Source organism: Macaca fascicularis, chromosome 13 (genome assembly GCF_037993035.2).
Source record: "Macaca fascicularis isolate 582-1 chromosome 13, T2T-MFA8v1.1".
In the NCBI taxonomy this organism is placed as follows: Eukaryota; Metazoa; Chordata; class Mammalia; order Primates; family Cercopithecidae; genus Macaca; species Macaca fascicularis.
Window position 1 is genome coordinate 50,526,466 of NC_088387.1, and position 26,616 is coordinate 50,553,081.

The 26,616-nt window shown below is 37.4% G+C and overlaps 2 protein-coding genes and 1 non-coding gene across 29 annotated transcripts in view; 1 reads left to right on the forward strand and 2 right to left on the reverse strand.

The window, feature by feature from the left end:
- Window positions 1-26,616, reverse strand: part of ZNF638 (zinc finger protein 638) — a 162,218-nt gene that overhangs the window by 23,717 nt on the left and 111,885 nt on the right. For 26 of the 27 annotated variants that reach the window (XR_012422209.1, XR_012422207.1, XR_012422210.1 and 23 more), the window contains 9 exons: window positions 24,929-24,987; window positions 24,644-24,696; window positions 9,160-9,210; window positions 6,561-6,632; window positions 5,699-5,785; window positions 5,163-5,231; window positions 4,748-4,788; window positions 3,140-3,271; window positions 1,272-1,400 (listed from right to left, as the gene is read on the reverse strand). Coding sequence is in view for 23 of the 27 variants with exons in the window: in XM_074011559.1 (XP_073867660.1) it covers window positions 1,272-1,400; window positions 3,140-3,271; window positions 4,748-4,788; window positions 5,163-5,231; window positions 5,699-5,785; window positions 6,561-6,632; window positions 9,160-9,210; window positions 24,644-24,696; window positions 24,929-24,987 (693 nt within the window). In the remaining 4 variants the exon portion in view is untranslated. Of the gene's footprint in view, window positions 1-1,271; window positions 1,401-3,139; window positions 3,272-4,747; window positions 4,789-5,162; window positions 5,232-5,698; window positions 5,786-6,560; window positions 6,633-9,159; window positions 9,211-9,855; window positions 9,996-24,643; window positions 24,697-24,928; window positions 24,988-26,616 lie in introns of those variants that run through there. The other variant, XM_074011571.1, reaches the window with a different exon arrangement.
- On the reverse strand, window positions 9,595-16,600 carry LOC135966805 (uncharacterized). The gene is made up of 3 exons (XM_065526977.1): window positions 16,055-16,600; window positions 11,741-11,992; window positions 9,595-10,128 (listed from the first exon to the last, which is right to left on the reverse strand). The coding sequence occupies exons 1-3, from the start codon at window positions 16,583-16,585 to the stop codon at window positions 10,102-10,104; spliced, it is 810 nt and encodes a 269-aa protein (XP_065383049.1). The 5' UTR covers window positions 16,586-16,600; the 3' UTR covers window positions 9,595-10,101.
- LOC123568465 (U6 spliceosomal RNA) lies at window positions 25,346-25,449 on the forward strand. Its single transcript, XR_006691842.1, has one exon. It is a non-coding gene; the product is annotated as a U6 spliceosomal RNA (small nuclear RNA).

Here is a 26,616-nt window from a genome sequence, read left to right on the forward strand (position 1 = left end):
AGCAAAGCAGGAGATGAGAAAGAACAGAAATGCAGGCAAATAAAACAGCACAGAGCATAAATGCAGATTTGATGCTACTGAATTATGAAGAGGTCAAGAACATCATGAAACAAGGATATCAAAGCAGGCAGAGGACAACTAATGGAAGGCTTTGTGTGTGGCAAAGGAACTTGGACTTTGTAAGACTGAGGATCCTAAACTTTTTTTCTTGTTGATACTACTGACGTGTATAAAACAATCTCGCCAATTATATCACATTACAGTGATTCTTAATGAAAGGTGTTTTTACATTACATGCATTTCTACCTGCCTCTAGAGAGGATGTAACATTTCTACCTCATGTAATGCATACAATATTTCTACCTCATGCTTCTTAGCAGTTGACAATAAACGTTTATAGGCCACATAGAGGCACTGAAGGGTGTGTACATGAGATAAAAGCTGAGGAACTTGAGGCAGTTTTATAAAACTGAAGGTAGCGTGTATGTAGAAAAGACAATTACTTTTGTATACGCAAAAGGTCCAGGAGGCGGTCTGTCTGTTTGTTTTAGAGACTAGGTCTCCCTCTGTCACCCAGGCTGAAGTTCAGTGGTACAATCACAGCTCAGTGCAGCCTCGAACTCCTGGGCTCAAGTGATCCTCCTACCTCAGCATCCTGAGGTGCTGGGACCACGGGTGTGCGCCTTCAGGCCCAGCTAATTATTTTAAGTTTTGTAGACATGAGGTCTCACTTTGTTGCCTAGGCTGGTCTTGGGTCTTGCAGTCCTGGGCTCACACAATCCTCCCACCTCAGCCTCTCAAAGTGCTAGGATCACCAGCGTGAGCCACCATGCCTGGACTAGTAAGAGTTTTTAAGAGATAAAGCAATGGTATATGGGATGAGGAAGAGGGAACAAGCTCACTGAGTTAAACAAGATTTAGCAAGAAACTAAATGTAAGAAATGATAGAAAAAGAATTAAAGATAACTTCCAGAATCCTAGTTTAGATGACAGATAATGGCAGAAAGAGAGAAACCTTTTTTTTTTTTTTAGATAAAATTCAACCTTTTTTCCATCCCAACATGCATGAAGAACAGGATTCCCTCACAATGAAAGTAACTCTCAAACAGTTGGATGGGTGACTGGGTGATTGTTGGAGGGACAGGAAGAAGCTTTCTTAGTGTCTGTGAGAAAAATGTGACCCAAAGTGGAAAACTAGAAAACATAACAGATTGTAACAAATCTGATTTAAAAACTTAGTAAGAGCTAGTAAAAATGGTGGTCTGATTTACCTCATCTTTTATATTCATGTTTTCAGGAGCCATACTTATTGAGAGTTGATTTCCATCCATCAATACTGGGAAGCAGTTATAAAATTTTATCATAGACTCAGCAGCTTTTCTATTTATTTCTATATATGCCTTTTAAAATAGAAATTACGGTAACAAAAAATTCTTACGTTAATTTTTCTCAAAAACAGACTTACAAGTATAAACAAACTACTTCAAAGTCAAGTGAATTGAACAACTTAGTAAATATTTTTAAGATACAAAAGGCAGTCCTCAGAAAAATGAGGCCGAAAGACTAAGAATATTACAACCATAACCAAGAAATAATGAATGACTAAACTTACTATACTAACGCAAACTAAAGAGAGAAAAAAGAAGAGACATTCTAGCCACTGACATTAAGAAAAATCTTATTCAACACTGTATCCTTAGTACCTAGAGCAGTATCTGGCATGTAGCAGATACATTTCTAATCAATATTAGTATTTCTTGAGTAAATAAATTTATTGACAAAATATGAGAAATATGAGAAATAAAGAACCAAAAAAAGTGTAATAATTGTGAAGTCATTTTTCATTCTGTTATTTTCATAGGTATAAAGCTGTAGCTCCATACATTTTGGCTTTAATTTTCACACCTTGGTAAGTAGAGGTTGAAACTTCTTCCATATATTTGATAGTTAATGAGGTAGAAAGCTATATGTTTACTTTTAGTTGTAAGCCTATTTGAAATGAATTATCTCTTAAGGTTGTTTGTCTATTTATTTATTGTAGTTTTAAAATGTTACTGCATAATACAGATGTGGAATCCTGTTCCTAAAAACAAATACTCTTCAGTTTTTAAATTTTCATTTTAATTTGTTAATTTTAATTTCATAAATGTTTAAAGTAGTTTCATTAAGTCTCCAAATATTTTAATTTTACTCAACTCCACTCAAAACTGGGCAGATAACTTAAAAGTTCAATCGCTGTACACAATGCAATGGGTTTTAGTGTATTTACTGAGCTCTGCGATCATTCAAATAATCTACTTCTAACATAATGTGAAATTACATATAACTCGTACTCATTCTCTTCTACCATTTTCTCAAGCACACTGGCTCTGAGTGCCTCAAAACATATATCCTATTCTACTTTCAAAGATCTCTAGTGACTACCAACTCCTTTCTATTTTAAGAACACTTCTTCCCACTATTCTAATGGTGTCATTTCCATGACTTAAACTACTTCCTGAAATCTCGCTCGATTAAACATACTTTCTACAAGTTGATTATTACATACATTTTAATGTGTTGTTTTAAAAACACAAAGCCAACACACGCTTATAGAAAATTTAGAACATAAAGATAAACCTAGATTGTTTTAAGTATTGATGACATCATTAGTCTGAGTCTGAAAATGGTTACTTCCCATTTGAGTATCACTGATAAAAGAGCAGAAAGAGTATGAAATACAAGTAGAAGAATGATCTACAAAATCTTACAAATATAGCTTCCTAAAAAGCCAAAATAGATAAAGTTTGCTGGTATAAGCCTTTCTCATACATATACTTACATATTAAACATATTAAAGATATAAAACATTTCCTATTTATTAAACATATTAAAGATATAAAACATTTCCTATTAAACTAAAATCTTGAGTAAAACTTTGACATATTAGAAAGCCATCTGTCCCCATCATTAAAACTATGTCTCATTACAACAATACTAAAATACAGGATATTTGTATTTTATATTTTAAAATCCCTTAGCTTGGAAGTTTACTTTGAGATACTGCTTTTAAACACTTTCTTTTTAGTTTTGTAAGTAAATGTAGTGTTTTTCAAAGCCTGCTTGCAGAGGATATGAACAGCTATTAATCAACTCTTACCTTTTTATGAGATGATAAAATCAAGATATCCTTTAAACCACCAAATGGTTTTGCTAAGTCATAAACTTCTTCTATAGAATATCCTTTATTAGGCAAATTAGAGATAAGCATCACACACATTTCTTCTGTTTCCTTCAAAACAAATTTTTAAAACCTGGTATTAAAATTTCTTTAATTGCTTTTATATTTACTTAAGTTTATACTGTATTATCATGTTTCATGTTAGTATATTGTTGCATTTAATATAGAGGACAGTCTGATAAACTCAAGAGGCTGGTCTGAACCTCAAATTAAAAAGAAAAGCAAAAAAGCTTGCAAATTTACACTCTTCAAGAGTACACAGGACTAATTGTAGTTATACCATCTGTCATCTAGTTCAGGTCTGCTGGTCTCTTTTTCACCCACCGTTTTTTTTTTTGAGAGTCTTGCTCTGTTGCCCAGGCTGGAGTGCAGTAGTGCAACCTTGGCTCACTGCAAGCTCCATCTCCCAGGTGCAAGTGATTCTTGTGTCTCAGTCACCCAAGCAGCTGTCACCCACTGTTTTCAAACACAAGTTCATTTGTTTCTGGCTACAACTGCTTCCTTTCATATACTGTCGCCATCCCTGTGCCTTGTGATAATATCCCCAAGCTCCAAATCAGTGTGTATCCTTTTATCCTCCCGAATAAGATAATCACTTTTAGGCAATAAATAATAAAAAAGCTCCTGAGAATCTTTACCCCATAACCCAATCCTCAATGCAATTAAGCACTTTGTTTTCTGCCATCCCTTCTCTCAGATCTATTTTATTCTTCAAGGTAACCCTCTCATCAATGCCAATTATTCCTTTCATGCTTATTGGGAAAATTTCTAAAGATGATGTGTTATAGTCAACTTGGCAATTTTTGATCTCTAGGGGAAAAAAAAAAGGCAGGAAGTTACAATTTTCATAAACCAGTTTAGTGTGACTTTAAACTAAATTGGTACTATAAAATACTCTTCCTAAAGTAAGACTTACTACTTAGTTACTACTTGAAGAATGGCTCTACCAGACAAAAATAAACTTATGCTCAACACCTGAAGGATCTAAAAATCTACACCAGTAAAATGTACATTAATCACTGTAATGTATTCATAATAATATACATAAACACAAGAAAACAATTATTAAGTGAACTTTCTGTCCTTTACATAAAACTGCAAACTCCACTTGCTTCTCCACAAATGCAAACAACTGGTATTCTAACCATTAACATATCTCCCATTTACCTCTAAGAAAAAAACAGATTTCACAAAATTCTACTGATTCTAATTTAACCAACTACTGTCTACCCAAAACCCATTTTGGCATAACATGTTGTTCTCAATGAATAGTAATCTTCAAAAAACATGTACATTTGTTGATGATCTGTTCCTAATTTTTGTGACTTAACTCTGCACCTCAGGGTTTCTGAGCTAAAATCACATTTTTTTCTCTTTTCCTTTTTAAAAATCATGTGTTAAAAGTCATAAATGACTAGAATTCTCACATGCCAAATACCGTGAATTTTTTACCTGGCTTTATAAGAAAAACATCTTTTATTAAAATGTCTTGAGCTTTAAAGAAATAAACAAAATATGGAAACTGACCTTGCTAACTGGTTCATTTTCTGTGGTCTCCAAAGCAGCATCTTAACACAAAATAAAATTTAAAATGATGCAGACATATTTATCAAGATCCCACTTTATTCCACAATAGATTAAACAGTAGCTACATGAAAACGTATAATACAAAAGTCTAGAGAATAACTATGTAACAAAATAACTACAAAAGTGACACTTTTAAAAAATACATTTAAATTTCATTCTTTTTCAGATCAAAATTTCAGATGAAGAGATACAGACATGAATCATAATAATCTTAATTTCACTTAGGTATGGCATTGGTAATTAAAATAAGTAAATGCGTTGGGGAGATACTAAATTAAGAATTTCTTTTCTAAAAATGTTAACTTTCCTTCTACCTTTAAACATAAAAGAACAAATTAAATTTCTATTGACCTACCACAAATAGCTTCTTTAGCACAGTCTTCAGTGGCTTTGACTTCAATACTGGTCTTTATTTCAGAGTTTCCTGCATCAAATAGTCTGCTTTAATAGTCTAGTAAAACACTAATATAATTAAACTAATGAATCTAAACAGCAACTTAAGCTAGTTTATTTTGACATTTCAAGTCTCCTTAGGCTGACCTAAGTCAAACATCTCTCTTTGAAAAACAAAAGACAGCAATCCCCACTTTGATAATTTTTAGGCAAAATTTCAAAATATACCTTAAAGATGATCTAAAGAAAATAAATGGACCCATAGAGGGAAACAACACACACTGGGGCCTATTGGAAGGTGGAGGGTGGGAGGAGGGAGAGGATCAGGAAAAATAACTAATGGTGCTGGGCTTAATACCTGGGTGACAAAATCATCTGTACAACAAACCCCCATGACACATTTACCTATGTAAGAAACCTGCACATGTACCCCTGAACTTAAAAAGTGAAAAAAAAGAAAACAAAACAAAGCACTGAAAGACTACATTTCAAGCTTACCTGGTACGGTCACAGGTTTGTTAGAGTCTTTGTTTTTGACATTCCCAGTCTTTTTGGCTTCTAGAGACTTCTTCCCGCCAGATTTTGCTTGTAAAAGTACAGTGAGCCATTATTCTAAAGGTCTGTTAAATCATTTAGCATGTTTCACACTAATGTATTAGTAAATTAGTTTGACTTTATTACAAAAGCAGGTCTTTTCTAAATATTCATTATTTCTATTTATTTTCAGTACCTCTTTCCCAATAAGATTAAGTCAAGATACAACTTTTTGGTGATGCCCTCAAAAAAGCCACATCTTTAACTTTCACATGGCAGACCAACATCATAATCACATACACACAAAAATAATACTATGTAATTTCTGCAAAGATTCTTTAGAATTAGTCTATTAGGAAAGATACTACTAAAAAGATTGCTCTAGTTCCAAGGTGCTACATTTATTTTAAATAGTATTCCATTTCTTTATGGAAAAAAATGAATTCTCCTAACGTAATCTTTTTAAAAGTAACAAGCATCTAAGAAATTGTACAAACTGGAGATGGCAATATGAATTGACAACTCTAAAAAAAGAGGGAAACAAAGATTTAAACCATTTATGGAGGGAAACGACAGAGCAACCTGTGATTACAAAGCTGTCAAAAATGTACAGTTATATAGCTGCATATATATGTGATTGTTTACATGCACAAAAATGTATCTGCCTATTTGCCAAAGACAAAATTCCAACAAAATGGGTCAGGTTTTAAATATCAAGGAAATATCTACTAAACTATTCCAAGTATTAGATGCTAACAACTATTATACGAATTTAAAACGTGAATAAAGAATAAACAATAAAATCTCTCCTCCCCAATAGTCTTACCTGTTTTGATTGAAGCTTTATTACCTTTAGCAGCTACCGTTACCACAGATTTTACAGAACTTGCTGATTTCCCTAAATCACAAAAGCTGCAGTCAAAATTGGTTTACTTAACTGTATCAACAATCCCCAAAGAACTTCACAGAGAAAAAAATATAAGAACAATAGACTATATTTTATTCAAAACATAAAATCATATTTGGGACATAGGCCGTTTTCTAAATCTAGCAATGATGATAATTTCTTCAGAAAAAAGAAATCACTGAAATAAGAATCTACCTCCCTACTGGGGTATAGGTCAAACATCCCTAATCTGAAAATCCAAAATCTGAAATGTTCCAAAACCTGAAACCGTGAGTGCTGCTGACATGACACAAGAGGGAAATTCCCACATAAGTACTTAAAAAAAACTTTGTTTCATGCACAATATTATTTAAAACACTGTATAAAATTGCCTTCAGGCTAAGGTGTATATAAAACATAAATGAATTTCACGTTTAGACTTGGCTCCCATCCCCCAGGTATTTCATTATATATATGCAAACATTCCAAAATCTGAAAAAAATCCAAAATCTAAAACACTTCTGCTCCCAACCATTTTGGATAAGGGATACTCAACCTGTACTTAAAACAGCATTCATGCAAGTTAAATAAATTTCTAAACGTGTGGATCAACTAGAAGCAAAATTACTGAGTCCAAGGACATAAAAACAATCCCATACTTTTAGCAGTTCCAAAAGCAGTTAAACCTAGACCCTCCCAACCCATGCTTCCATGGCTCCTAATTGATTAAAAAGCATTCAAGAACACTTATATCATGGTCAGGTCATATAAAGATTGTTTTGACTCATTCCTACAGTTTCCTAGCTGTACAGGACTATTTAAATTGCTCTGACCATTATTTGTACCTACATTATCTATTACTATGGCCTATTTTCCAAGATGGTGCTGTTTATAAAGATGTGATCATCAAAGTGTTGTAGAAGACTGTCAGAGCCCAAACACTTTCCATTCAGAGAGCAACACAAGATTTAACTTCGAAATTAGGATTCATAACAACTAGCAAGAATGGATGAGGAAAAAGCCCAAGATCAAAAATCAACAGATCTAAACTAAACTCCAATTTATATTGAGAAGCTTTGGGGCACTAACAGATTTGTGTACATATTTCCCTATATATAAGGGTGATGATTGCCTGAATTACGTAACAGGAACCTTATGAGAATACAATCATACTTTTAAAAATCATACAAAAAACATTCACTGACATCTACAAAAATCAACTGAACCAATTTACAAATCCACCCTTTATATTCAAGACAGTCCATAATCGTTGCTCAAAAAGAACAATACAAATCCTTATAGCTTGTCACCTAGCTTGTCAATTCTTAGGCATTCACGACTTTTGCCACACTGCAGTAAACTGAGCCTCAGTGAGCCCTTAAGATATTTCTTTCACTATCCCTATGTTATTATCACAAGTCAATTCACTTTATAACTTCTATCTGGGTACTGGGACTTAAGGAAAAAATAAAAAATAGCCGGCATTAATTTCCAGCAAGTAAAGGAGTGGCCATCAGTTTAATCCCAGTCTACCACATCCCCAGTGACTCCATACACTTGGTATCAAAGTAACAGCAAAGTGTTAGCAAAATAAATGCAGCTTCAAGACAAGTTTCCCAGCCACCCATGACCCACTAGCTTCAAGACAAGTTTCCTAGCCACCCATGACCCACTCAAATTACTGCTTCTAAGAAACTACTATACGAAAATTCTGGATCTGCCACTAATAATGATTTTTGCCAGTTCCAGGCTGTTTCCTTTCCTTTTTAATATTATATGAAAGATTATTTATTTATTTGAGACAGAGTCTCCCTAAGCTGGAGTGCAGTGGTGAGATCTCGGCTCACGGCAACTTCCACCTCCCAGGTTCAAGCGATTCTCCTGCCCCAGCCTTCCTAGTAGCTGAGATTACAGGTGTGCACCACTGGCACCTGGCTAATTTTTTTGTATTTTCAGTAGAGACAGAATTTCACCTTGTTGGCCAGGCTGGACTCTTAACTCCTGACTTCAGGTGATCCATCCCCTTCGGTCTCCCAAAGTGATGGGATTATAGGCGTGAGCCACCATGCCCAACTTGAAAGATAATTTAATACACTGATCTCTATTCACTTAAAAGAAATGACCCCGAATTAATGTGGGTTTACCAGAAATGGGAGACAAACTGGAAAGGATTATGCCAGGGAAAAGAGAAAAAAACTTAATTATTACCTAAAATCCCACCATAGCTCACAAAAACCATAAGGGATCATATTTATTAAACTATTGTACAAAAGAAAAGAAGAAGAGAGACCTCAATAAAAGAGTAAGAGGAAAATACGTGATATTCACCATGAGAAATTTCTGCAGTTAAATTATTTCAATAATTACTATAGGAGCATTATCTAGTACATATCATTTCTCAAAACTGCTAGATTATAAATCTCAAAGATTAGCATGCATTCAATACAGACTACGTCATGTGAAATCCAAGACTACTACCATACGATTTTAAAATACTTTGAAGTTTTAATAGTCTAGAATCCTAATTTAAAAAACATACCTGCAGATTTGTTTACTTTGGCTACAGATGCCTTGGCTTGTCCAGTTTTGGCTAAAATAACAAGAAAAACATTTAAGTACTACATTACAAATAACATCATTTGGATTTAGTTAAGTCAACCTAGCAATAATTTAGAAAGAACCCTGCAAGAAACATCCCTATACTCATCTTTGTATGTCCATGGTATTACTATGGGGGCAAATTCTTAGATATGAACTTGATGTGTCAAAAGGCATACAGATTTAAATTTTAACGATTAACATTAGACTGACCTCCAGAAAGGCTGAACCAATTAATATTCCCATCAATAGTACGTAAGCATAGGAATTATTCCCCATTTCCAAACACACACAATATATCAAGTCAAAATCCTGCCAAGTCTGACCCGCAGACTCAGGCTGAGCGACGGATGAAAAAAATACACAGACACAGGTATTTTGCATGAGTGCGGCTAGGGGACTGCTTGGCCTTAGAGACACCGAAGACAGAATGCAGCCCTGATAAGCTGGAGCCGCTTGTATTTATTCAGTACAGATTTAATGACAAAGGCCTGGAGCCAACACAATCTGTAGGTACTTGTCGCCCCTTCTCCCCCTCCTTGGGAGCAGTCCTGCGCGCATGGATAGGATGATTAAAGGTCTGCAAAAGTAAATAAACTCGTCTAGATAAATTCCTTTACACTCCTTTGTTACCTACTTCTTGCCCTTAGCATCAGGGTAAGAGAATTTAGCTGCCTTCAGCCTGTATTCTCTCCTGAAGCTTTGCAAAACCTCCCGGACTTCCAAGAAGGTTTGCGTCTCTCCTTATAACTTTTCCCATCACCCTGACTGATCTCCTGCATCTCCCCCTTTTCTGTTTTTTGCATCAGGTTTTGTTGATTGAAGAGTATTGTTGATTGAAGAGTACAGATGTGTGCAGCAACAGGTTTGTCAGGCGTAGCGATTACTGCTCGTATTCCGGCTTTGCATCCTAGAATTGGTAAATAACGTAAGACAAACATAAGTATAATTAGTAATATCTTTTTCTAATCAAGGAGTGGGAGTCTATCCAGGAGAGATGTTCTTGCACATCCTTCCATATGGCTGTCTGTTGGGCATGTAGATCTACGGCACTTAGCAATTCTAGATTTAAGTTGCTTTACGACTGCTGTTAAATTATGATGTAAGGTCACCCAGAGGTGTTTCACCTCATCCCAACTATGTATTGACTGGCTCCATGGTAGAGAGGTGACAGAGATACGCCTAAGCTCCCAGTCGGTTTAATTGCTGTCAGAATGCTAGCGCCATCTTGTCACTCCCCTACATGTTCCAAGGCAGTCTCGAGGGCTTGCAGATGTGGAGGAACCTTATAATTTATACCCCATTGTAGAATAAGTTCATTAGACACATTTCTGGTCAAGTTATCTACAAAAGTAGCTGTTTGTACTGACTCAGTAATAGATGCTACAGCAACACTAGCAGTTGCTAGGATGACTACAGCTGAGACTATAAAGGCTGTAAGAGCAACTATGAATCTTTTGTGTCTGAGCTGGGATATGGCATGTTCTAAGGTGGCAAAAGCAGAGGAAACTTGCCAATAGTGTATCAAACTGACTGGTAGGAATGTCTCAGATTGCCTCCTTAATACCATAACACTAGTAATATTTAAATTAGATATACTGTAATTAGTGATACATGAGGTGAAGCAGGCCTGTCCTTGCACTCAGGTCACAAACATGGAGTTTTGGGGTGTAATGGAAATACTGGTTCCCGTAAGAAAAACATATGGATGAGTAGTGCAAATCAGGCACTGATCTGTGTGATTATGTATAAAGGTTATAGCATAATTGTTACTGGAATTATGGTATGTCCCATACCACGTGGTAAGGGTGGTGCTAAGATGTCCCAGATGCCATAAAGTGTCTTGGGGTGGCATGGACTCTACCTGGGGTCTGGGATATCCCATCCCCTCTTCGGCCCAAATCCCATAAAGGAATGGACATGGCCACGAAACTATGATTGATATCACAATGGACGCAAACATCAGTATGTTCGCCCTGTAAACAACCGTCAGGGGCTCCAGTCTAAGATATTAAATTGCCTAACTGGAGACTAAGAGCTTGTCCCCCATGACAGACCTCCCAGTCGAAGTGGAATCCATTACTTTCCCGGCTTTGTTCTTTACCACAGGGAGGAATGCTGGGGAAAGTGGCACTGATTGCATTGCCCGGTTTGAGGCTACTGGCAACCAAGAATGTTAAGGCATTTCCTTTGCCCATGACGTACCCATAATTTTGTTTGGGCAGGTACACAGTAAGGGTTAGAACTTTTAAAACTTACACACAGTGGGAGGACAGTGGAGTGATATGTAGTGTTACCTGGCACCTTAGTCCAATGTGTGCCATTAATAAGGGACCCTACTAGGGGTAAGTCAATCCCTCCTAGCCAAGCAGTTACATTATTAGAGGCTGGAAGGGGGTGTCTGCCCAGGTAACAGGGCATAAGAAAGGCGGATCTAAGAGATGAGCCCAACAGAGTGTAGCAGGTACGGGTTGCAGGGAAAGCGAGAGCCTAAAAAGGATCCTATGTGAGTTGCAACTTACACCAGAGAGCAAAGCAAGGAACAAATTATCTGGAGTGAATGGTTTCTGTGTCTGGAGCAGGATTTGCTCAGCCTTGTAAGTTGTCTTCTTCAGCATCCCCCAGGTAATGTCCGGGGCTTGTGTTGTCTGAGGAAGCTGTGTTGTCTGGAGCTGCGGGTCCTGTGGGGTCATTTCCTTCACTTCTGGTACCGTGTTGGGTCCTAGCCACGCCATGGTATGGTCTGATGCACCATGCTGGAATCCAAAGAGGGCCTGAGCGGGGTGTGAACACAAGCATATCATCTTCCCCATGTTGGCAATTCATTTGGACATACATTACTATTTACATCTTTCCATAATACTGTGGGTTTTATGTCTTGAGAAGATTTAGCAAAGTGCTTTTCTATAGCTGATAGAAATTTATCATTTAAATTGAAGAAATTAAGCGTAAATAACGCTTGTGCTACTAGTGTTGCAGGGTCCTTACTCATTTTCCCCTTTCGTTTTCTGAGCATATTTTTAAGGGTGGAGAGGACATGTTCTATTATGGCCTGTCCTTTGGGGTTATACGGGATGCCTGTGGAATGTTGGATGCTCCACGTGTGACAAAATTGTTGAAAATGTGAGCTGGCATAAGCCAGATTATTATCAGTTTTAATTTTTGTGGGCCACCCCATAAACACAAAAGTTAAAAGGTGTTTAATGATATATCGGGTGGACTCTCCAGGAAGAGCGTGTGCTAATTAGGTAGGAATTGGTATCAACGGATACATGTACATATCTTAGTTTTCCAAATTTAGGGACGTGTGTAACATCTGTTGCTGTAACTGATTAGGTTCTAGTCCTCTACGATTAATACCTGTTGAAGGAGGGGACGTGCCTGTGAGCTGGCTATCTGGGTATTGCAGGACAATTTGTTTAGCTAGTCTTGGGGTAAGCTGCAATTAAGTTTCTCTAATTTTGGTGGAAAAATCGATGCAACTGGGTGGCTTGATCAAGCAGTGACGTCATAACCTGCAGGTCTGCTTGATCACTGCCCTAAGCCAGTGGGAAAGGCAGTGAGCTGTGGGCTGGAATATGTGTGATAAAATTGACTGTGTATGTTGATCCAGCAATTGCTGAAGTCCAAGAAAAGGTGCACTCAGGGTGGGCTCGAGAGCGGACTTTATGAGCGCCGTCTCAAGGTTTTGCAACAAATAAACAGAGTCACTAACAATGTTAATGGGCTGAGAGGAATAGGTTTCTAGGGCCAGTATTAGGGCTCCAACCTCAGCTCCCTGAGCGCTAGTAAATCCAGATCTAGTGAGGGAATTATGTGGTTTCCATCAAATAGCCGCTTTTCCATTTTTACCAGAACCATCAGTAAAAAGCGTTAAAGCACTAGGTATGAGGGAGTGAACTACTTTTGTTGGCAAAACTACAGGAGTATAAGATAAGAACTGAAATAGTTTGTCAGCAGGAAGGGCATGTTTTATATGGCCTGCATAATCAGAGAGTGCTATCTGAAGATCTAGTGATGGGGCAAGACTGCTTCGAATTTTTACTCAAGAAAATTCTTATGACATCAGGGTCATAACCTATCAACAGACTGCATCGTCTGCGGCCCATATAGATGACTTTACTAACTAGTTGGATATAGTGAGATAGTGTTTTAGTCCCAATATGTGAGCAAAAAACACATTCTAGGAAGCGCAGCCCTGCGGCCATCTGTCCTATTAATCCTGTAGAGGAGTGTTTAGCAGGAAAAACAAACAACTGAACTGAGTATCATGGATCTATGCAATCTAGATGCCTCTGAGAAATAACTTGGTCTATTTCCTCAATTTCCCTTTTTGCTGCAGGGGTTAAATGCCGAGTGAGTCTAGGACAGCATTGCCTTTTAGGACAGAAAACAGGTTCTGTAATTTATCAGTAGTTATGCCCAAGGTAGGAGGATGCCAGTTAATATCACCCAGTAATTTCTGATAATCATTTAAGGTATGTAAATTGCTAGTATTTAATTTAACCTTCTGAGGTCTTACTGACCAGGAAGTTAGTATGTATCCAAGATATTTCCAAGGTGAGGACATCTGTACTTTTTCAGGTGCTACGATTAACCTCTTAACAACAGAGGTATATAAACTTAAGTTTACAACAGAGGCATATAAATTTACAAGTACTGGCTGTTGGGTCTGCTAGTTAAATACCATCCACAAAATGAATAATCTTAATTATTAAGAAATTTTTTTCTACTGGGGAGCAAAGCCTGATTTACATGATGCTGACACATGGTAGGACTGCTCAGCATTCCTTGAGGAGTATTTTCCAATGAAATTGGTGAGCTGCCCTTTCGTTACTGATAGCTAGTATGGTAAATGTAAATTATTCTCTGCCCTGTTCTTTAACAGGAATGTATAAAAGCAGTCTTCTAAGTCAGTATCGACTATAGGCCAATCTTGAAGAATTGCCACAGGGGAAGGGAGCCTCTGTTAAAGAGGTCCCCTAGGTTGCAAATTAGCACTGACAGCCCACAAGTCATGCAAGTCTCCATTTGCCAGACCTTTTGGGAATGATGAAAATGGGCAAATTCTAAGGGCTGTTTGATGGTTCTATATGGCTGGCTTTTAATTGCTCAACTAATTTGTGGGCTCACTGTAATTACTCTCCCTTTAAAGGCCACTGTTTTACCCAAATTGGATCTTGAGAGAGCCACGTCAGGGGTAGGGGAGGAATAACAACAGTGGTCATTATTAGAAAGGGGTTTGCAGCTCCCATTGGGCTAAGAGGTCCCATCCCCAAGGTTAACAGGGACGGTCATGATTAGAGTTTTGTAACTGTTTTTTCCCTCCAAATCACAATGTTAGGGGGCACTTGCTCTGCTTGGCTGTGTGCACTTCCCCGATGCCGACAATTTTTGTTTCTGAGTGACCCAAGGCCAAGTTTCTGGCCAGTTTTGATCACTAATAATCGAAATATTTGCCCCTGTATCCAGTAGGCCAGTAAAATTCTTATTTCCAATTTTTAAGGTAATCATGGGTCTCTGATCAGTGATTAATTTTTTCTAATATACTCCTATGGCTCCCGTGCTTCCAAACTTCCCTTACCCTTTCCCTGGGTGCTGGGGACCCAGTATGGTAAGAGTAGTAACTGAGCTATTTTAGATTTAGGAGGAAGAATATGCAGACTGACCTTTACATTCCATCATAACTAATATTTCACCTTGAAAATCACTATCAATTACTCTCGTGAGCACACTGATTCCTTTACTGGACAGGCTTGATCATCCTAGGACCAATCCCACCGTTCTGGAGGCAGTGGGCCCCAGATCCCTGCTGCAACCCTTTTGGGGTCTTCTCCTTCTTTTAGCACTAATTCGTTGGGGCAGAGTAAAAGTTCAATCCTGTGCTCCCAGAGGTGGCTGTTCTGAAAGAGTGGACTGTGGGCTTTCCAATTGACCAAGGAAAGCTGCTGGCACTGCCCAAGTTTGGAACAGGGCCTGGGGCTGGCCCCTCATGGAGTTTCCTGATTACTTATGGGGTTGCCATCTTTTCAAATTTGGACTTGCATTGATTTGCCCAATGTTTCTCCTTTCTACATCGGGGGCATACAGAAGGGGGTTCTTTTCCTGAGTTACCTCTTCATATGACCTGGCTCTCCACATAGAAAACAATTTGGGTTTTTCTCCCTTTTCACTTTAGGAGGCTTTATTGCCATAGCCAATATTTTGGCTTTGTGTGTTTCAGTCCCCATCAGTTGACATGCTCATGTAAGTTCCCTGACCGTAGCTGCCTTTCCTCTGACTGTCTGCATTGCTTGCTGGCAGTGGACGTTAACATTTTCATAAACCAACTGCAACAATAAGATATCAGCACCCTGGGCTGACTAATTTGTCTCTTAATTGCCTGGGTTAACCAATTGATAAATTCAACAAATGGCTCCTAAGGCCCTTGTCGAACATTTATAAAAGATCCCTGTTGAACTCCGCTTTCAGAAATTCGGTTCCAAGCCCTGAGAGCACACACAGACACTTGTGCATAGGCTTAGGGAACAAAACTTAATTGTTGTTGTACACTGGCATAGGAACCCCTCCCCTGAAGCACAGCAGCTGTTATGTCTTGCCTGGCCAATTGATTCTGGTTGGCTTGTTGTTCACACAACTTATCATACTCTGCCTTCCAGAGGAGGTACTGACTGGGCTCTAAAGTTGTTTTAGCTAGCACTGACCAGTCCCATCGGGCCAAACAGAAGTTGTCTGCTACGGCTTCAGTTAATCCTTTCGTAAATGGACTAACAGCTGTGTTTGCGCGAATGCTTTCTCTTATCTTTATAAGTGTCAAAAGAAATGGGTTCACATACCTGATCGCCTTGGTGATCTTGCATTTCCGGACAGGTTAAGAGCTCCCCTTCTAATGCCACCTGCCTAAGACAGGGTCCCATAGCTGTAGTGTATCCCTTGTCTTTTTTCCAATTTACTGGGGGAGGGGGCTCAGGGAAAACCTCCATTTCCTCTTTAGTATCTTTACCCAGTAATGGCAGTGATGAGGGAGGAGGCGGTGGCACTAAGGTAGGTGATGGTTCCTCCTCCCTTCCCTTCTTGGGCTCTTCTGCGTACAGCGGGGCCAAAGCAGCCCTAACTAAGGTCCATACGGTTAAAGACGTTACTGGGATCCGTTGCCCTTGTGTATGATACTGTTTAAGGTTTTTCCCCACTTGTTCCCAGAGTTCTAGGTCCAGCGTTCCTTCTGCTGGGAACCACAGATTATGGGAAACAACAGTTTGCATTAGGTCCCTTAACTGAGCCTGTGAAATCGAGGCTCCGCTATCTTTAAGCAGTTGTTTCAATACTTTTATATACTGTTTCTGTTGTGCGGATAGCTGTTGTCTCATGATGAAACTCCAGCTTGAGAATTCCCCTGAACTTGGATATCCCGAGTGGGCACCAATGACTTACTGACTGCACAATCTCTTCGCCTTCATTTTCAGAGGTTCCGCTGTGATCCCTTGCAACGTTCCTCACGAGGGGCACCAGCTGCTGAGTCTGATCCGCTGACTCTGGCCGAGCGACGGATGAAAAAAGTACGCAGACACAGGTATTTTGCATGAGCGCGGCTAGGAAACTGCTCGGCCTTAGAGACTCCGAAGAGAGAATGCAGCCCCAATAAGCTGGAGCTGCTTGTATTTATTCAGTACAGATTTAATGATGAAGGCCTGCAGCCAACACAATCTGTGGGTAACTGCTGCCCCCGCTGTAGGGAGCAGTCCTGCATGCAGATGATGAAAGGTCAGATGATCAAAGGTCGGAGGATCAAAGGTCGGATGATCGAAGGTCGGCAAAAGTAAATAAACTTACCTAAATTCCTTACTATTTGCCCGTAGCCTCAGGGTAAGAGAATTCAGCTGCCTTCAGCCTTTATTCTCTCCCAAAGCTTTGCAAAACCTCCCAGGACTTCCAAGGTTTGTGTCTCCTTATAACTTTTCCCCCCACCCTGACCAATCTCCTTCAAAAGCCTAACATGGTTAACTGAAATGATCAACCTTCCCAATGTTAAATGGAAACTGGTAGAATTTTTTTTTTCTTTAATTGTAAGTGTAGATGTATCCATCTTCTTATGTTTAAAAGTCGTCTCTACTTCTTTCTCTATAATCTGCCTAATCATACTATTTTCCAATTTATCTTTTGAGTTGAGGCTTTTTTCTTTTTATTAGAGTTCCTTATATATTAAGAAAATTAACACATAGGTTAACAATTTTTTTTAAAGTCACTCAAAATACTGATGCACTAATACATTTTATATAGTCAAATGTCTTCCTGAGAAGAACTTCTCAACCTAAATTTTACAAAAATATTCTCCACACTGTTATCTTATATATCATAGTAAATCTTTGATCCAACTGCAGTTTGATATAAGTGCTTTTACTTTTTTTTTTTTTTTTTTTTTTGAGATAGAGTCTCGCTCTGTTGCCCAGGCTGAGTGGCACGATCTCAGCTCATTACAACCTCCGCCTCCCAGGTTCAAGCGATTCTCCTGCCTCAGCCTCCTGGGTACCTGGGTCTACAGAAGAGCACCACCACACCCAGCTAATTTTTGTATTTTTAGTAGAGGCGGGATTTTACCACGTTGGCCAGGCTGGTCTCAAACTCCTGGCCTCAAGTGATCCAGCCACCTTGGCCTCCCAAAGTGCTGGGATTACAGGCGGGAGCCACTGCACCAAGCAGAGTGCTTTTACTTTAATCAAAAGTAAAAAAAAAAAGTAGCTAATGAATAATTGATTGTTTCCCAACTAATATGAAATATCATACAAATTTACTGATGGTCTGTATGTTTTGGGAAATATCTCTGGATTCTCTTCTGTCCTACTTTTTGTCTACATAACTATGTGAAACGATTCTAAATCTTTGAACTTTGTAATATATTTTAATATTTATTGTGGTTAGTCTGTTTTCATTGTTTTCTTTAAAGAACTGTCCTGCCTATTCTTCTATGTTAATTTCTTAAACTTAGAATCAGCTTATGTAATTTAAAATGTTTTATCGCTATTATTCTTTATACTTAGTGTATAAAGAAAAAAAGGTTTAGCTGGACGAGGTGGTTCTGGCCTGTAATACCAGCTACTCAGGAGGATGAGGTAGAAGAAGCACTTGAACCTGGGAGGTGGAGACTGCAGTGAACTGAGATTCCACAACTGAACTCCAGCCTGGGCAACAGAAAAAAAAAAAAAGAAAGAAAGAAAAAAAAGGCATTTTGTAACAGTGAAGCCTTCTATCCAAGAAGGTTGTTTTTTCATTTAAGACTCATTTTATGCCTTTTAATATTTTAGTTTTCTTTTTATAACTTCTACTTTTTTTACTGTAAATGGACTATTTAATATTAGATTACATAAGGAGCTCTTCTTTATAAATAAAGCAATTAAACATTACATATTAGAGAATTAAGATGGGTAATTATAATTAAATAGCACTGTATAATTGATTCTCTTAGGTTCTCCACCATACTATCATATTTGCAAATAATGGTGTATCCTACTTTCCAATTTCCATGCCTCCTGAATTACATTGTACTGGTTAATGGTTCTTAGTTTTAAAAAATATTTATTTTAACTCAAAGAAGTGCTGATACATAGTCTCAGTTTAATGGGAATGCATCTCATGCATTATTAAGCATATTATTATGCATAAGCTGGCTTTTAACATATGTGTACTTGTATATGTGTGTGCATAAAAAAGTATATATACACACATACCATATTTAAGAAACTTTTTTTTTTTTTTGGAGACAGGGTCTCACCCTGCTGCACAGGCTGGGGTACAGTAGCACGATCACAGCTCACTGAAGCCTCGACCTCCTGGGCTCAAGCAATCCTCCCAGATCAGCCTTGCAAGTAACTGGCACATGCCAACATGCCCAGATAATTTCTTAATTTCTGATACAGACTAGGTCTCACTATGTTGCCCACGCTAAGAATTCTTTTTTAAATGCTAGAAATGGATGTTGAAGTTAATACCCCTTTCAGTATTTATGGAAAGGTTCATACGTTCCTTTTTTTAATATAGTAGAATTGAATTAACAGATTTCCTCATTTTGAACCATCTTTATACTTCCAATACAACCCTCTCTTGAGAATAGTCCATTATTCAAAGTGCTCACAGACACTATATGTTAAAATTTTACACTAAAATTTAACATTATTATTCCTAAATATAATTGTTCTACAGTTTCATGAAAGCTGTCAGCATTAAAAAAAATACTTAACTTTCACCTTTGGGATAATTATAAATTCACATGGAGTTGTATGAAGTAAGAGGGAGAGACCCCATATACCCTTTACCCAGTTTCCCTCCAATGGTTAACACTTTGTATAACTGTAGTACAGTATCACAGACAGAAAATTGATACAACTGATACCATCTACCAACATCCAGATTTCACTCATTTTACACACAATGTGTACTTAGCTCTGTGAAATTTTATCATAGGTGTATATCAGTGTGATTACCACCAGCCAAGATACAGAACAGTTCCTTCATAATGATCTCTTCTAAAACCCATTTATAGCAATAGCCACCTCCCTCCCACCAACCCTGACAATCACTAATCTGTTCTCTCTCTGTAATTTCATTTCAATATGATATACGTGAAATTTTATAATATAAAACTTTTTAAAATAGTCATTCATCCACTGAAGAACATTTGGGTTGTTTCCAGTTTGGGACAATTAAAAACAAAGTACCCATAAATATTCGTGTATAGGCTTTTGTATGAGCGTAAGTTTTCATTTCTCTGGGATGAGTGCTCGAGAGTATAGGTGATAACTCACAGAGTAAGCACATGTTTAGTTTTGTTAAGTTAAACTTCCACACTCTTTTCCAGAATGGCTGTACTATTTCACAACTGCTCTTGCACACAATGTATGAGTTTTTCTACATACACATCAGCATTTGGTGCTATCATTATTTTTTATATTAGCCATTCAGATAGGTGTGTAGTGTCTTTGTCAGTATTTGATGTATTAGCCTGTTGCCCCACCTTTTCTCATTCCCCCTTTTATAGGAAGCTTTCCCTTCCCCTGAATGCCATGGTATAGCTGAAATCGATATTGCTTTCTAAAAGATTTGGTGGAACTCACATGTGGGAGTTCCCACAGGTGAGCAGAGGGTTTTTATTGTGGAAATAACTGACTTAAGCAAACAAACAAGAGATCTCTGAATGGTGTGAATCACTTTCTTTAAACATCTTCTGAAATATTTTAAATTACTGACAACAAACATTCATTATTTTTATAATTAGATTTAAAAGAAAGCCATTTTCAGCTGGGAATTGAAAAGGTAAAAAGAAAAGGGGACATAGTATTTATAAAAAAGAGAAAAGCCACAGAAAGAGAAAAAAATCATTCGATCAAGGAAGTTTCATCAGAGATGAGCCTTACAGGATAAATCAGAATCTGTCCCCCAACTCTCCCCAAAAGGAGTCTTAACTGACTTTTTATCTTCAGTACCTTGCCTGTGACCTATTAAGTGCTTACTAAAGTTAAATGAAGTCAGACATCAATTCTATGCAAATAGCATAAATAAAGAAGCAATGAAATAACATGGAAAATAAACTATTCTGAGTGACTAGAAAATAGTACGTAGTTGACTGTTAATAGGTTCAAAAGATAATCTGGGGTCAAAGGGCAAAGAATAATTTACGGAAAGTCAATGAATTTGGACTTTATTCCACTGGTCACTAAAAGTAGAATGATCAGATTTGCTTTAAAGAGACCTCTGGGCAACAATGTGTATAATAAAGCAGAGAATGGAATAAAAAATACCAGTCAGGAGGCTATCTTCAAAAGTTCAAATGTGAGACGATAGGTCTGAATTAAAGAGTTATAGGCATGATGAAGCTACGTATAAAGAATCTGAGAGCTGAAGTAGATTCAAGGGAAAATACAGATCCGCCACTGACCGGCTGAAAAGAGGAAGGATGTTATTGAAATCCGAGTTATGTCAAACAGAAGAAAAGAGAAGACAGGGTTAAGAATTACTCTACTGGATGATTAGTAGTAATTGTAATATAAGAAAATGAGAAGAGTATACTCAAGGGGATAGAAGAGTTTATGTATGTATGGGAGATGTCCTTAAAGACTGACAGGAAAGAAATCACCCAGAAAGAGGGCCAGGCATGGTGGCTCACACCTGTAATCCCAGCACTTTGGGAGGCCGAGGTGGGTGCATCACTTAAGGTCAGGAGTTTGAGACCAGCCTGGCCAACATGGTGAAACCCCATGTCTACTTAAAAAAAAAAAAAAAATCAGTCAGGCATAGTGTCGCATGTGTGTAATCCCAGCTATTCGGGAGGGTGAGGCAGGAGAATCACTTGAACCTGGGAGGCAGCGGTTGCAGTGAGTCAAAATCATGCCACTGTACTCCAGACTAGGCAACACAGTGAAACTCCATCTCAATAAAAGAAAAAAAAAAAAAGAAAGAAAGAAACCACCCAGGAAGAAAAGTATGACATGAGAATAGGAAAAGATTGTTAGGAAAACTAGAAAGGCTGGAGAAAAGTAGTGATCCAAGGAGATCAACAAGTTTTCATTCCTGAGGGAGGTAATTTAGTATATGCACAAAGCTTTGGAATCACAGTTTTGCATTCAAATTCTAACTCCTCCATGTGACCCTGACTCATTTAATCTTTCTGAATCTATCTCTTCTAGAAAATGAGAACAATATATTTTTTTGAGGTGGAGTCTCGCTCTTGTCATCCAGGCTGGAGTGCAGTGGCACGATCTTGGCTCACTGCAACCCCTGCCTCCCAGATTCAAGAGACTCTCGTGCCTCGGCCTCCCGAGTAGCTGGGACTACCACCACCACACGCGGCTAATCTTTGTATTTTTAGCAGAGACAACGTTTCACCATGTTGGCCAGGCTGGTCTTGAACTCCTGACCTCAGGTGATCCGTCCACCTCAACCTCCCAAAGTGCTGGGATTATAGGCACAAGCCACTGCACCCAGCCAAACATTAACTATAACTCAAAGAATGGTTTGAAAGATTAAACAAAGTAACATAAATACACTATGTGCCCAGCATAAATATCATACCCACAAATGTTAGGCTTCTTTTCCTTGTTTTCTCTCTTCTGGAACAGATTGTGTTAGTAGGCCTGTCTACTTAATAAGTCATTTTGACCTCATTTTGTATACTAAACTCTAACTTTAAAACAAACTAATCCTGCATCACCTTTATCCTGGTTCTGCTTTTGCTCTGTGTCACAGAACTTCTCATTTTCTAAAACTTGTGTTATTTAATGTTTATTTTATATTTTATATTTGTCATCTCAAGTTAAAAATGTAAACTGTCTGGTGGGATGCCTATTTGGTCCACTGATACATCCTAAGCCTCTACAAAGTACCCCCTATCATGGGCATATAATAGGTACTCAATAATTACTATTTTTCTTTTTAATTAGTACTGGGTAAGAGCTCTAATGTTTCCATTTATGATCAAATTACACTCTTGCTTCCTCCCTGTGCTTATAATCAAATTTATCCTTAAAACTGCCCTAATTAACTCTTCCTGTCACTCTTCAATCTGAGCAGATCTCAAAAAATTATAAAGTACCCTTCTTTCTCACCTGTCACTTTCTCAGTCCTGTTTAGAGGTTCCTTTTTCTTTCTACATTTATATTGGAAGGAAGTACTTAGCTTTTCAAAATTTAGACCAACTTAAAAAAATTCCCAAGTATCTCACTTTCAATGCCACATGATTGGCTGACTAAAGAATATCTCCAGCAGATACCTGTGACAGCTGAAATTTGGTAATGGTGAAATCTAAGGTCCTACCCCCAAATTCAAAGACACCACTGTGAGTTTTCCAATTGTAATCAATAATATCATCACACTCTTAGTAAAACCTATCAGGACTGAAACTTTGAAATTTTTTATTACTTAAAAATTTTTTTAAACTCATTTACTAAAAAATTCCATACAATAAAATGCAAATTTTACCTCCTCACATCACTTAAATTAACCTTTTTCACATCAGGTCCTAATCATTCCAAAGTGAAGCCCAACTGTGTTTTCTCAGCGGGATTTTTACATCTCTCCAATTTATCCAATCTATATAAGAATCCTAAACAATCAATGAGTGGCTCCATATTCTCTACTGCAATTTCCCAGTCTGTACCAACTGTTGCTAGCTCTTATACAGAAAAAATAGAGTGCACTTTTGCCAAGCTTAAGAAACAGTGGACTAAACAAAGCTAAATAGGTTTCTTTCCTGAAGGACTTCATAAAACGTGTTCTGTGAATTATTTTTTCAAAAGAGAAAAAATAGCTGTAACACACACCCCAAACTTTTTTACCCAAAACGTCTTTCAGAAATTAATCTTACGACACATTCTGAAAATGCTACTAATGGGGTCAAATTTGAAAACTTCTCAGCATGACCCTTCAAGGCCTTCAGTAGAATAACTCCACTTTGTTACCCTTGTTATGTGTCCCCCACATGAAGTAATCTTCTGCCTCCACATTTTATCTCTTCACATAACGTTACCTAATTTAAAATCTTAATCAAAATGTACTGTCTTCCAGAAGCCATTCATAGTATCTCTACTAACCTTCAATACTTCAGTACTCTATGCAACTAAAAACTACAGGGAAATGAGATATTCCATACAATCCAATTTTCACCTCACTAGTAAAACTTAGTACCTAAATTCTTATCTCATTCCAGGCAGAAAAACCAAAACACACCATATTTTTACCTTCCCCAAACAGAACATACAAAACGCAATGTAAGTTCCTAAATTTGTGTCTGCCTTATTTTAGCTTTTCTTTCCTGTCTTTCAGCATTGAGCTATTTATTCTCACTAGTACTAGTCTCAAAACTTTTTTCCACCTTTCTAGTCCTAAATGGACTAAGAAAAAAGAGAACTCGGATTATAAATCTGTATGCAATATTTATTTAACTAGATTCATAATGATGGCTTCAAGTATTTTCCTGAGTATAAAGAAATAGATTTTATCACATGAGTATGATAATATCCATTTCTGGATAGTCTTTTTTGCTTGCCTTTTGGCTCTCAATTAACCTTCAAAATCAAAGGAGACCAGATAAGCAATCTTAACATACCTTTCTCAGGTTTTGTCTTGTGGGTTTATCGGGAGGGGATGGAGGGAGATATTGCATAACTAACCTAAACATGTAAAAAGCAGCTATTAACTATGGAACTAGGATAGATATTTCATATACATTATCTTAGATTTGCTGTATTTACTCCAGCAGAGATTCTGTAATTACACGGCACTAAATATTAACCATCTGCTTAATACATGGGTCAATTAAAGAATGTAATTTGGGTCTCCTTCATTAAAGCACAATAGTGTCTTCCTAGCATCATCATCTAAGTTTCTACTAAACTGACAAGATACATTCATTTGAAAGAATGTTAAAAGTAACAACTTACCAGCAGAAGTTGAAGTAACAATTTCAACAGCTTTTGAAGCATCTGCATCTCTTCTATTTAAAAGGAGAAAAAAAAATTAGCAGCAACTTAGGAATTCCAAGTTCTTCAAAATCCTAAAAATGTAATATTTAAACCTAAAAACGTTTAAAATAATTCAACTGGAGTGATATCCCTCTTAAATTGTAGTTATAGTGATAAAATATATTAAAAATGCAGTTTTAAAAATTAAAATTTCTTAAGTCACATGTACATTTCATTCTCACATACGAAATCAGAGTCACTTACTTTAAGGTAGATGCAGATCCTTTCTTTGACTCTAAAGTCTTTCTCTTCACCTCTTTGTTCTATGTAGGAAAAATATTTTGAACAAAAGAAATTTAGTATAAAGCAATTTTTAAAATACAGGAAAAAAAAAATATAAAATCTTCCTATTCTAAAGGATACATGCTTATTACCTTTTTCTATTTATAAACACATTTTTTTTCAATTTGTGATTACACAGCCTAATTTTACATCTCATCTTTTACAACTCATCTGCGTTTTCTTATCATTCAGTTTCCCCTTATCCAAGACCCCCGGTGGATGCCTTGAAACCGTGCTAGTGCTGAACCCTATATATGCTATGTTTTTTCCTATATATACATGAAAGTTTAATTTATGAATTAGACATAGTAAGAGATCAACAATAAAAAAAACAGAAAAATGCTCTCTTCAGCAGCACATACACTAAAATTGGAATGATACCGTAATTAGCATGGCCCCTGTGCAAGGATGACACATGTATTTGTTAGGCATTCCATATTTTAAATTTTAAAAAAAAGTTGTAACAATGTAGTGTAATAAAACTTACGTGAATATGGTCTGTCAAAACATCTTACTGTACTGTAGATCTTAGCTTCAGCATACAATTTTTTTCTTTCAAGTTGAGAACTTTCACCTTTTCACTTAAAGGAAGCATTTTACAGCTTCTCTTTGGCATATCCAAATTGCCAGCATCACCATACTTGCACTTTAGGGCCATTATTAAGTAAAATGAGGGTTATTTAAACACAAAGCACTGCAATACAGTGACGGTCAATCTGATAACCAAGACAGCTGTTAAGTGACTAGTGGGTACATAGCATATAAAGTATGGATAACTCTAGACAAAACAATGATTCACAGCCCCAGTGGGTTGGAGTTGGACTGCATGAAATTTCATCATGCTACTCAGAACGGGGCACAATTTAAAACATGTTAATTATTTCTGGAATTTGCTATTCAGTATTTTCAAACCACAACTGACCACTAAAACTGCAAAGCCAAGCCTCAGATAGGGGGAACTACTGTATCTTTCAAAAACATGGTTTCTTATAGCACTGTGACATTTCAGATGTCTAAAGTTCAACCACTATCACCCTGGTCTAATCTACTGCTATCTTTTGCTTTGATTACTACAACTGCCTCCTAACCATCTCTGCTTCAGTCCTTGGGATTCACCCACTCTCTATTCACAACATAAAACCAGACTGAACCTGCTGTTCTGCAACTCAAAACTTCTCATTAGACTCAAGGAAAAAAAGCCAGAGGCCTCTTACAACGGCCTCTAAGAGTTTACAACATATGTTCCACCTACCTTCTAACTCCCAAACCCCAATACACTTCTTCCTACACTTCTTCACTCCAACCCCCAAGCATCCTTTCTAATTCTCTAAGATGCTACACAGGCATAGGTTTTGCAGGTGCTGTTCCTTCTGTCTGGAATGCTCTCAATCCAGGATGTGGTTTGTTCCCTCATCTTCTTCAAGTGTTTGCTCAAATATCACCTTTTCAATGAGATCTTCCCCAACTACCTTACTGAAAGTTGCACAGCTCTTCATTTCCCAACAAGAGTACTTCTATTCCCCTTTCCTAATATTTTTTTTACCATAGCACTGGTTGAAAACAAACATAATTTATGTATGCATTTTTAACTTATTTGTGGTCTTTCTCTC